At 35.0% G+C, this 12,389-nt stretch overlaps 1 protein-coding gene across 1 annotated transcript in view; it reads left to right on the top strand.

Annotated features, from left to right (window-relative positions):
* The window catches only part of LOC107466007 (uncharacterized), a 14,847-nt gene extending 3,570 nt beyond the window's left edge, over positions 1 to 11,277 (top strand). Inside the window, exons 9-22 of the mRNA XM_052253707.1 lie at positions 1 to 89; positions 1,383 to 1,424; positions 1,573 to 1,686; positions 1,780 to 1,964; positions 5,984 to 6,258; positions 6,344 to 6,465; positions 6,600 to 6,642; positions 6,732 to 6,823; positions 8,088 to 8,136; positions 9,034 to 9,104; positions 9,194 to 9,313; positions 9,805 to 9,905; positions 10,543 to 10,588; positions 10,893 to 11,277. The exon at positions 1 to 89 is cut by the window's left edge and continues 46 nt beyond it. Of these exons, the coding sequence (XP_052109667.1) occupies positions 1 to 89; positions 1,383 to 1,424; positions 1,573 to 1,686; positions 1,780 to 1,964; positions 5,984 to 6,258; positions 6,344 to 6,465; positions 6,600 to 6,642; positions 6,732 to 6,823; positions 8,088 to 8,136; positions 9,034 to 9,104; positions 9,194 to 9,313; positions 9,805 to 9,905; positions 10,543 to 10,588; positions 10,893 to 10,955 (1,412 nt within the window). The 3' untranslated portion in view covers positions 10,956 to 11,277. The remainder of the gene's footprint in view (positions 90 to 1,382; positions 1,425 to 1,572; positions 1,687 to 1,779; positions 1,965 to 5,983; positions 6,259 to 6,343; positions 6,466 to 6,599; positions 6,643 to 6,731; positions 6,824 to 8,087; positions 8,137 to 9,033; positions 9,105 to 9,193; positions 9,314 to 9,804; positions 9,906 to 10,542; positions 10,589 to 10,892) is intronic.
* Positions 11,278 to 12,389: the final 1,112 nt, after the last annotated feature.

The raw sequence follows: 12,389 nt of genomic DNA, 5'->3' as shown, positions 1-12,389 counted from the left end.
CATTTGTTTCATCTTTGATGCCACTTCTTGCAGAGTACTCCTTGCAGCCGCCTGTTGTTGATGCCCAGTCGATTGTTAGCAATGTCAAGGTCAGGTTTGACCTATTTCCTTGTTGTTATGAATGTGACACTTGGATGTATTTCAACGCTCTCCTTTCTCTTGTGGGGATGTTACACAGAGGAAAACAACTTTTTCTGAATAGGATTTTTTAGGGTGTAGTCGTTCTTAACTTTCTATATGGGAAAAATCAAGAATTGATATTTAGCTAGGCTTTTGATTAGCTTCCCCTTATTCATTCCTATTCATAATGTATTACTTTAATATTGGTAGGATACCGTATCTATATAACATAAAATATATATGGAGGCAAGCTTGGACGTATGTGGCTTGAGAATAAGTTGCACTAAGAATATATGGAGTACAAGTTTTGCGGAGGAAGAGAAACAGTAACACTAAAAGGTTAAGATTGGAGGAAACATCATACTAAAAATAAAGAGATTTAAGTATCTTGGTTGTATTATTGTGGACAGTAGAAAAACACTAATACTAACACTATAGGATTCAAGCAAGTTGGTCAAAATGGCAGTGTCTTTGGGTTTTATATCCGACAAGAAATACCTTTAAAGCTTACGGGGTAAATTTTATTGTATCGCTATTAGATTAGTTAGTTATATGGAACAAAGTGTTGGGACAAAGGAGAAGCATGAACATAAGTTCAGCGTAATCCGAGATGAGGATGCTTCGATGGATAATTGATCATACGCGTATGGACAGAATAAGTAACGGGGATGAGAGAGAAAGTTGGAGTAGCACCTTTTGTTGAAAAGATGGTGAAATCTCATTTTTGATGATTTGGACATATACGGAGAAGACTGGTAGAACACAGGTGAGAAAGGTGGATTAGATGGAAGATGAATTAGTGTTAGAGGTAGAGAAGACCTAAAAAGACTTTGCATAAGGTGGTCAAATGAGATTTGCATGAACAATCTCACTTCAGACATGATAGATGATTGGGAGCAATGGCGTTGATTGATTCATGTAGTTGATTCTACTTAGTGGGATAAGGCTTTGAATCCTTGGAAAAGCCTCCAAAATGCTTAGTTTTACCATTGTATGGAAGTTGCAGTAATACTGAGATTCATATGTACTGTTTGTTGGAAACTATGTAATAACCAAACATGAGCATCCTTTTGACTTTTAAAAGTGAAGGGTAACTTGCATGGAATCCAATTTCTTTAAACACCCCCGTCTTCAAGGCATCCAATCTTAATTCGGCTTCATAAATGAGTTGTATGTGTACTTTTAAGATTTTTCTTTCAATTTTTTTGGGTTTTTCTTTTGTTTGGTATTTTATTTAATCAGTTTGTTCTACATCTTTGCAGGTTTTATTTAAACATCTGCAGGAAAAACTTCTTCGCACCGAGGTAAGTGATACTTCGGTTCGCTAAATTCCTGTTAATTCAATATAAGTAGTATTAAAATCTAGGCGGACAAGATCGTAGCTATGTAAAAATATTGGTTCCTGTTATCATAAAGGGCTTCTGACGATTGGTTACGTATGTTCCTTATCAGTCGAAGCTAAAGGAGTCACAATATCAATTGATGCCATGGCGTCCGGATTTGAACAATGCCAATATTGCTACGCAATCACCATCTCACCCAATTGGTGCACCTTTGGCAACTTCAGTATGCTCATTTTTGTGTTTTTGTTCATTCACCTTGTTTTGCATACATAAAATTCTAAATATTTTCCATTCTTTATTTAAATTTTTAAATCAGAATAAAAAGGGCCTTGAGCTGGTACCTCAGGAGCTGTACTCCCAAGCAAGGACTCAGGTTTCTGTTGATTCTCACATGGGCAATGATTGGGATATGTTTGGCCGCACACAGACTGGCATGGGTGGTGGTGTGACAACCAATGTTGACGGGGATGATTCGGGGAGATATTCACCTTATGCAAGCAGGTGAGCCTGATCAAATGGAGACTGCTACTCTGAACTGAATGTATTGGTGGGTTCTGTTTTCATGTCATCTTTGTTAATGTGGTCCTTGCATGCAATCTTGTCTGCAATTTGATTCAACTGGATAACTATTTATATGCGACCTGTTTGGCACTAATCTTTACAGATGTGTCTTCTTAAATGGTGCTATCATCTGAACCAATGGACAATGGTATTACTGAATTGCTAACAGTGAGGGTGTCTTTGGAATGTTAAAAATGTGGAAATGATTTGAAATGAATTGATTACATGTGTGAATACAGTTGCGTATAGCATGCATACACGTTATATGTATATCTTATGCACATTTAAACAATAAGCTGGATCCTACTAAATAGGATTGGCTACATTGATCAAATGACGCTACAATGCCTTTTAATAAAACATGTGTATTTTGTTTGTTTATACTTAAATCCTTTTTAATAATTTCATCCAAAACTTTCTTAGATCTACTAACTTTGCCTATTTATAATTATAATAGGCCTATCCATAATCCTCCTCCGAACATGTCCACGACACTTAAAGATGACATTCTACCAACTTCTCAATAACTGGTGTTGCCCCAATTCTCTCATTTTTTCATTCTTGATTCTATCTAGTTTAATGTGACTGTGTCAATTGAATCATTCTCATCTCTGCAGCAGTAAGATTAGGCTGTGTTTGGTCAGTGTGCATTCTCAGACATAGATACAAAGACACATACACTTGAGACATGGACATAAAATATTTGTGTTTATGTATTGTGTTTGGTAAAATAGATGGACAAAGACACAAAAATTTGGAAAGTCCATATTACCTCCTTATTAAAGAAAAGCCTACTATCCTCTTCTCTATCCACCCATTGCCCCCTCTTACTACTTCCTTCAATCTCCAGCCGAAAAACCAAGAACCAGACTCATCAAAGATCAAAATCAGATTAAAAAAGGTAAAAATAAAAACCCAAATTCATTCTCATTAAATTAGTTCTAATGTTTTTCTTCTCTCTTTTCTTGGAACACTCTTTTCTTTTCAAAAATCAAAATGAAACCATAAAATCAGAATAGAGACCCATGGAAGAGGCTGCTAAGGTAGCGTTGTCTCGAATCTGGAGGTGCGAGATAAGATAGAGAGAGAAGAAGGGAAGGGGAGAAGATGGGAGCGAAGGGAAGAAGATGGAGGGTGGAAGAAGGAAGAACAGAAGAGGTAGAGAAGGAAAAGGGAAGAGAAGAAGATGGGGATGGAGAGTGGAGGTTGGAGAAGGGAGGCTAAATGGAAAAGAGAAGAGTAGAAGAGAGCGGGAGAAGAAGAGAGGGTGTTAAGTTGAAACAACAGCAGCAGCCGGAAGAGGAGAAGAGAAGAGAAGAGAAGAGAAGAGTAAGAGAAGAGGAGAAGAGAAGAAATACATTAATGGGTATAGGGTAGTTCTGGGATTATGAAAATATAGTAAGGACAAAGTTGTCCAAAAGTATAATCTGATTTGTGTCTCTAGCAAAAAAACCGTGTCTCAACATTTTGGAGAGACACAAAAGACGTGTCTCTTGTGGGTGACCATATGTAACCGTGTCATAAAAAAATCGTCTTAGCAAACAAACGAAACCTTATGTTTTTGTTGGCTCGTCACTGTCCAACATTCCATGGCCGGTCGAATAGTTGCGCCATAAAATTTATGTTTAAACCTTAGTGGTACTTTTTTATCCTAAATAAATAACACAAAATATACAAATTAAGATGACACAGCTATCATTTGTGTCAATGTAAACTGGAGAGGACATATATGTGGTTTCTATGTAATGTGTCTGTGTAAAGCAACGCAAAATAATGAGGGCTAAAATAGTATTTTCATAACTTAAATTTCCAAGTGATATCATTTTCATATGAATTCTTTAAAAAGTCACAAGATTTCATATGCACACAACTCAGGAAATTAATTCATTTCCTTTTTCAATTTCTACCTTTTAAATGAAAGATTAGATTTGTAAATGAAAGCAATTTCATTTTATTACACTCTAAACACATTGAATGTTTTAGTTGACTCATTTTCCTGTTTTTTGTCCCTGAAATAACTGGTAGAAACATAAAATCATGCTTGCAGATCCTGAGTTCTATTTTTTTCTCCTAAATGAAGTTTTGTATGCATAAGCTTTCCATCCTTGGAATGGTGATTAGCATATATGATATATCTGTCCTGCTAGTTGTAGATTCTAGTTCATATTAGGATATCTGCCTGCTCTGTGACGTCAACAACTGCTAACAGATAATACTTCATGATGCTAGTCTCAACAGTAAATCTAATTTATTTAATCAGCCCAATAACTAAGCTTCTAGGTTGATTAGAGTTTCAACTTGCATGAAGTTTTTTATGTAAATTTTGTTAGCTCACTTCCTAATCATTAGGTAAAAGGTGAGTTTCTTTGCTGCCAATTGGTGATAATTCACTTTGGAGATCATTGCTTAGCAAATGCTAATTTTTATTCCGAAAGTTGCTAAGAAAGCAATATGGTTCTGATTTGTTTGGTATTCAAATAAATTTCTGTTCGAGGGAGAATAGTATTGAGTTAACATGCAGCACTTGTACCCTCTGGTTATTTTGCATTTTGTGGTAGCTTGTTACACAAAATGGAAGTTCTTGTATGATTTCTGTTCTTGAAATTGTGAAGAGCACTAATTTTGTATTGGATCTTTACATATGATCTTTATTGATTGGGAAATGGCTTATCATAGGCTGGTAGTTGAAGTTTTATGGAAGGTCTAGGTGAATAATAGGATGCAGATATCTAAGATTTGAGCAATCAAATATATTGCCGAATAAGAACCCGTGTGAGAATACATGGTAGAATAACAACTAACAAGGATTCTTGTTCTTTTAGGACTACATCAAGGATGAAATCTTAGTCCTTAGCTTTTTATAGTAGTACTGGATGTGCTTACTGAACATATTGAAGATCTAGTCTCACGTTGTGTGCTAGATGGGAAACTAGGGTTTTGAGTGTGTCAGTCCACTATTAAAAGATGGGAAATTGAAGATGTGTAAACACTAAGAAGCATGATGGGTGGTTGCGTGTTGGAGTGTGCAAGGACTAGTATGAGGATTAGGAGAGGAAAGGGGAAAACAGAGGATATAGTAATGAATTAGGGATTCTGAACAAGTGTATTCTAGTCTTCTAGGAACCTAGGAATTGGGGAAAAGTATCTGATGCTGTATTTACAATTGTGTAAAGCTTGAGATATTCTATCCGAATTCTTAATGAATGACTACACAGAACCTTCATCAAATGGGAACCTCCTATGTATTCTCGTATTTCAGCTTACCCCCTATCTGATGTCTTATCTCTCAAGTAACCGTTGTTTCATTACTTGCATAGGTCAGTGACTGGTTACCCTCCCCTCTCCTTAAATTCTTTCTTATATACATAAGAATATGTCTTACAAATGGTTTCCTAACAGTTTTTTTTGGTATTTGCGATTAACAAAATGTACCAGCATAGCTTTAGGGAAAATTGTAATGCACAACTATTAAACCAGTGATTTTTTATGGGATCGAATGTTGGGAGGTTAAATACCAACGAGAATAGAGGATAGATGTTGCATAGACGAGGATATTTTGATGGATGAGTGGATGATATACTAGATGAGATGGGATTAGGAATGAAAAGTTAAAGTTGAAGTAGTGCGTAGTGTGGATAAAATGGCTGAATCTCATCTTATTCTGTATTGCAAAATGTGGAAACTATTAAAATAGATTTAATAGTTCAAAATTAATCATGATCTATTTCAGGACACTATCATGTCAAGTGGAACAAGACTTGATGGTTACTATTTTTAGTATTCATAGAATCAAACAAAAGAATAAGTTTTGATTGATTTGCCACACACACAAGCGTGCACACTCAAGTTGAACTGAAATAGCTCCTTGGAGGCTCAAATGATGAATTTTTAATTGAGACTTAGACCAGTATCGGTAACAGCAGTGACATCCACGCTCAAATATTGTGTCTATTTTACAGGAATTCTTCAGCTCATGATGTACCCATCCACCTAGGTGACGCTCATCCTCCACATTATGGAGAGGAGATAACTAACAAACAGGTGACGTTTCGCGAACCTGTGAGCAACAATGATGTGGATGATCCTGATGGAGATGGAAACAATAGTGAGAGAGAAACATCTGCTAACTGGAGTGGCAATGCGCCTTATACAACCGCTGTTGATGAACCTGCTCCCTCGTATTCTCCATATTTGCCACCTGTTCTTGAAGAACCTTCTTCGTCATTTTCTGAGGGTAATAATTAATATCCTTTTGAACTTCACTAAATGTTCAGAGCTTTGATGTTGACCATTTTCAAGTTGAATAAATCACAATACAGCTGCCGACGATGATCCCTTACCAGCCATAGAGGGCCTTCAAATTTCTGGGGATGCCTTTCCAGGAAGGGAACTTCAGGCATGCGGATACTCCATCAATGGCACCACTAGTTGTAATTTTGAGGTTAGTTTTTTCCCCTTATAAATTGAACGAGTTTGTACTGCTTTATTTCTTAAGAGTTTTCATTACATTGTACTTAGATGTGTCTGTTCTAACCGTTTGTCACTGCCTTTGTTTCCCTTGTTGGACTGTGCCAGTGGATTCGACATTTGGAAGATGGTTCCTTTAATTATATCGATGGTATTGTACTATTGTTTACTTGTTTTTATGTTCACCTTTACATCCATCCTGATGTAATGATCTCAACCATATCCATTGTCCAAAAACAGGGGCAAAGCAACCCAACTATCTTATCACTGCTGACGATGTTGATACATTGCTTGCCATTGAAGTCCAGCCTCTGGATAACAGGAAGCGCAAGGTACTTTTATCTCTTATAGTGGCTGTCTTGTATGTAAAAGATGTACTGTTCAAAAGTGGCTTCAAATTAACTGTGTTCCAACTTAGGAATATCAATGTGATTTTCGGTGAAAGGGGGAAACTACTAGTAATTTTCAGTGATCATCATACTGACCAATTTAGGTGTTTTGTCACTAGGGTTTGATATGGCTAATGGGCTATCCTTGTAATGATCATTGGTCATTGAATTTCTTTCACAATATTGCTGATGGATGTTGGAATATTTAGTTCTTTGTGTGTTGATGACATTGAATTCTAATTTCTAAGTCTATCCTTTCTCCTTGTCCTGTGTGCCTTGTTACAAGAGCAAAGTTGTCGAACTTTTGTTTTTCTTTCCAAGATCATATGCAGGTGAACCACATTGGTGGGGAAATAATTAGAATATGGAATGAAGAGAAATGAAAGACTAGCGGGTGTTGTATTAGTTATTTAATCCAAGGTTATGAAAACTAGACCAAATATCAAACCTGCCAAGCTACTGTTTAGTGGTTCAACCTGTTTAAAGGGATTCAACTGAATATATATATATATATGGGGTGGGGGGTGTTGATTAATAAATATATTTTATTATATCAATTTTCTTTTTCCCGTTTTGGTCTTGCCATGTGCACTAGTAGCATTGAAAAAAAAAAAGAGATAATGCAGTACCAGCAAAAGGAACTTGCAATGAGTAATCACTCCAATGAAGGGGGAATTATGAGTGTTCAGATAAGAAAAATCAGGTTATGACCCATGAACCATGTGATGACAACACCTAATTCTCTTGACATTGTTGCACTGTTCCATAGCCTCTCTTTTCATCATTATGTCCTCTTTTTTCAATTGGCACTTGTTTCTAAATGACAAGGATATATGTACTTTTGATGAAGTTCTTTCCATTTTAATGATTTCTTCTTTTATCAAAGAAAAAAAGTACAATTTTGGTGAATTTATTCTTGTTCTTTTTTGGATAAACAACAATATATGTTAAATTTGCTGTTTTGGTATAGTTATATTTCATTTGCAAGTTTATAGATTTTAATGGGTCATTGTGCCCTGTGCGCAATAGTACACCATGCTTAATAAGTAATTTGAGAAATATAGGTACTATGTGAATTGATTCTGATCGAGTTCTTTCAAATGTGTACTTTGTGAATGGATTTTGACCTCTCTTCTTATTTTTTATGGGTTGGTGTGACATGGTTATTTAATTAATTTTTACTAATCTCATGCATTCTTCAATGTAGGGAGAACCTGTGAAGGTTTTTGCCAATGTAAACAAAAAGATTACTTGTGGTAGGTGCCTGTATTATTATTTTGGAATGCTGATTGATGTTACCATTTATGCACTTGGTATGGTTGTGTATTTGAAGTGAACTTTTAGTAAAATGTAGTGAAGTAAAGTAATGTTCGTCAATATTTTAACCTAAGGGCGAATGTGCGACAATTTTTACAAAGGCTATATTCTCCATATCTTTAAACAGTGCGATTTGACCGACCCCTCCAGGCCCCAACTAGACATCTAGGGTGTTACATTTACTGGAGTAAACATCTGCCAGTGATCCAATATCACGCATTATGCTCTGATGGCATCTTAAGATTGTTGGTCAAAAAGCTAAATCACGGTTGGTGGAATGCCCAAATGTTTACAAGGACTATCTTGATTGATCTCTTATGCTTATGCAGCATAGGAGTTAAAGTCTATCATTTGTTGCATTTGTGTTCTATAAAGTGGGAAAATAAATATCATGACAGTTGTGGGAAAGTTGATGCAGCTATAAGCCTGACCAAAGCATTAATATAATGCATCTTAAATATGAAGCTATCCTTAGTGTGCTTTCCTTAATGATACCGGGATAGTCCGATAGAGGTGGCATTAACCTTTACCTGTATGAATTGGTGTGTGGATGCCCTTTCTTGGTTAGTGAAGCACAGAGGCTAGTTTCATCCTGTAGGTACTCATTGTGCTTCAGATATTTATGGTGCATAATATGATATTTATTTGAATTCTAAGTGGTGTGTTGTCCCAAAAAAACACACTGAAGTGGAAACAATTTGATCTTAATTCTAAGTGAACATATCTACTTTGGATGTATTGTGTTGTTTTCCTTGATTTCAGTTTTCTGCTATGGCTGCAATTTTGTGGATCCCTCCTAAATAAAATAGCTGAAGTATTCTCTTATTTGTTTTCAGATCCTGAAATGCAGAGTTGCATAGAAAAAGCTTTTTACGCGGGACAAGCTTCATATAAAGTTTCTCTTTCGGTAATTGAATGTAGCAGAGTTTTGGAACTTATTTTACTTATGTTTGGAGAATTCACGGTTACATAAATAACTTTGGCTTTGTATTACAGACTGGATATCTTGATATATGGGAACCAGCCACATTGACCGTTAAGAAGGAAGGTTATAGTATCAAATGTAGTGGACCAAATGGAGTAGTCATCACAGAAAAGTTTGCGTCTTCCAGCAGTGTATGAAGTTTGATTATTTGATGCTTTGTGTGAAAGTTACTGCTAGTTAAAGTTGTATAAAATTATTGAATGAGTAAAGAAAGTAAAACGGATTCTGGGATCATTCAGTAAAATATTCCTCCCTGGAAGATTTCCTTTTAGTGAACTCTTGGTAGTAATAGTTTACTTGTGAAGTGTGCTTACTACTATTATTATTATTATTATTATTATTATTATTATTATTATCTCAATAGCTTTCTGGGAAGTGCAATGTGAGTGCACATTTTACCCCATTCCTTTCCTTCCCCCCGATGCCCAAGTGATCTCACTGGTCTGACCAATAGAATACCCTGGAAAGGACAAGTATTCTGTAGCAGTCTTGTTGGATGGGTCTTGGAATTATTTGAAAATTGTTGTCATGCCTTTTTGTTAATCTCTAAAATTAATCTTAGTGTTCAGCAATTATTTATTTATTTATTTATTTTAATCATACGTGGCTCTTCCTTTTTTAGGTTATGATTCCATATGGACATGCTTCAGAATTTATTATAATGGGTTCAAGTGGCACTGACCATCTGTTAAGAGCAGAAAGCACTCCAACAGATGTTTCTGGGTAAGTATTCATTCTGTCGTGTTGTTGCAAAAACGGACAAAAGCAATTGAGTGACACGAGAATTGGTGAACAAGTTTGATATTTCAGCATTGAATGCTAGAATTGGTTCCACATAAAGACTAGAATCATAGAATAGGAGTGTGTATTGAATAGGGAAACTTCCTAGCATTGTGCTAGAATTTTGGGGAGATACAAGTAAATGTGTAGTTACAGTTAGTGGAAGAGTTGGAGTTCCACAACCTCCAAGATGCAAATTTTAAAATGATGAATCAACCATAACTAGTCCCTCATACCCTTTATTTATAACTATGCTAATTAACTAATGAGTCCTAACACTGAATATATAATGACTCTTCATGAGATTTCCCTCACCCTAAAGTTTAAGGTCTACCCAATAGACTTAGGTCCCTAATCCTTGGTGTAACCTTGAGCAATAAAGATTTGTTAGTGAAGAGGTGAACAAAATTCTGATATGGTGCTTACAAAGCTTTCAGAACTGTGGATTTATTTATTTATTTTTAATCTCTAAGCCAGACATAGGAGTATCCTGTGTCGTGATTGTAGTGTAACAACTTTTTTTTATGGTTATTTATTTTTAATTTTTTTTTCTGATAATATTTTTATGTTCTTTTTGCAGTGCAAGAGATACTATTGTGCTCACCTTGAGATTATTCATCTTAAGGGTAAACAAACTTTTCCCTTAACTTATATATTACACATTTACACCCTCCGGTCTCAAATATTCTCCATTGTGACAAAGGGGTACATTGAAAAACCAATGAATTTGGACACAAATATCCCAGTGAAGTCAACTGAAACTTTTATTGCAAGTCTCAAAAATGCGAATTCCCTGATTGGATAATTGGGAATTTCAAATCAGTTCACTCTTTTTTTTCCAGTATAAAATATTTAATATTAGACATTGGGCCGGTCTGTGGTGACCAAGTAGTATACTCAAGGCTTAACCCAATTTTTTGGGTTCTGCAGGCTGCGGAGAAAAAGAGAGGGAAGAAAAAAGGATTATTCTTTAACAGTTTAAATTTGAAGTGAAGAATGGTAGCTGTTTGGCAGAAAATCTCTGCTTCATACAGAAGGGTACTGGGATGGGAGATGTGTTTTGTGTGTGGAACGAAAATTTTGCTCCTTTCATATTTATATATACTAGGGCCGAATTAGCTTGAGCTGTAGTTGTGAATTTATGTATTCTTTTTGAATATTCAGTAATTATTTTTTTCCCCCATAGCCCTGTAAGTCAAGTGTTGTATTGCTTGCTGTACTTGTCATTCTTGTGCATATTTTTTTCTTGCATATTCATTCTAGTTTTCTCACTTAAGTGAAAATGATATATAGTTACCATTTGAAATTCGTGTAACATGTCCCATTTTCCGGTTTCTTTTTGTTGTCTTTTTTCTTTTTAATAGAAAAGTTGGAATATGTATCAATAATAGTTTAGGTATTATTATTATTATTACTACTTGGTTGTGATGGTATTGTTTTATCAGCTGTTAAAAAGTAAAGGGATTTTTATATTCAATCTGTATTCATCATTTCCAATAAAGTCAGTAAATTTGATGTGCTGTTTTATGTGAGTACATTATTCTTGTAATAGTATGTGGGGAAATTCTGATTGAAGACCCAATAAAAGACTTGTTGAGAAATAGTTTTTACTTTAAACTATCATCATCTGTGACTGATGGTAGAGGTTGCCATGCATTACAATAACAATTGTCATTCGAAGTAGGTTGATCGATTATTTCTTTCCACTTTTCTTTTTTCCTCTCTTTTTTCCTTTTTTTTCACCCTCTTTTCTTTTTCTTCGCTTTCTCTCGAGTTGGATATAACTCATTTTTGTGGATTTATTTATCACGATATCAGAGTCTGAGTTGACATCAAATAAAAAATTGTATTATGTGTTTTATTTCAAGGAAAAATAGATATAAATATTTTTCTTATTATTTATTTGAAGGTCAATTAAATTCATCAAAGATACCCTGAATGATATGAGACTACTAGACATAAGGAAAACAAAATAGTGATAAAGGATAAAGCATCTATAAAGAGGACTACAAAGACAAAATAAAACAGCATTCTGAACATTGAAAAAAGAAAATATGGTGGAATTGTCACTAAAGAGAATGATGAACTTTGGAATATCAGAGAAAGAAGAGAGAAAGAATTAAGACAAGCTTTTAGAGAAAAAACACATGACGACTACTTATCGCAATTTAGAGACTAGTTTTTAAAATGTACAATTCATACATAGAAAATAAAAATGGTTAAATAGTGTAAAAAAGTATGACAACTTCCTGCATGTGTTGCTTTGTATGTACTTTCTCAAAAGAAATTGTTGCATCCTTTGTTTGCCAACTATCAAGAAAAGACTCTTTTTCTCTGAGATGCCTAGATAATAGTCTTTTCTATTTTATTGTAAAATGTATATTTTTCTCCTACAAAATTAAAATAACATACATTTTTGTCCACTTG

The sequence above is a fragment of the Arachis duranensis genome, chromosome 9 (genome assembly GCF_000817695.3).
Source record: "Arachis duranensis cultivar V14167 chromosome 9, aradu.V14167.gnm2.J7QH, whole genome shotgun sequence".
NCBI lineage: Eukaryota > Viridiplantae > Streptophyta > Magnoliopsida > Fabales > Fabaceae > Arachis > Arachis duranensis.
Note: the sequence above shows the minus strand (reverse complement) of the source record. Positions and strands in the feature narration are given on the sequence as shown.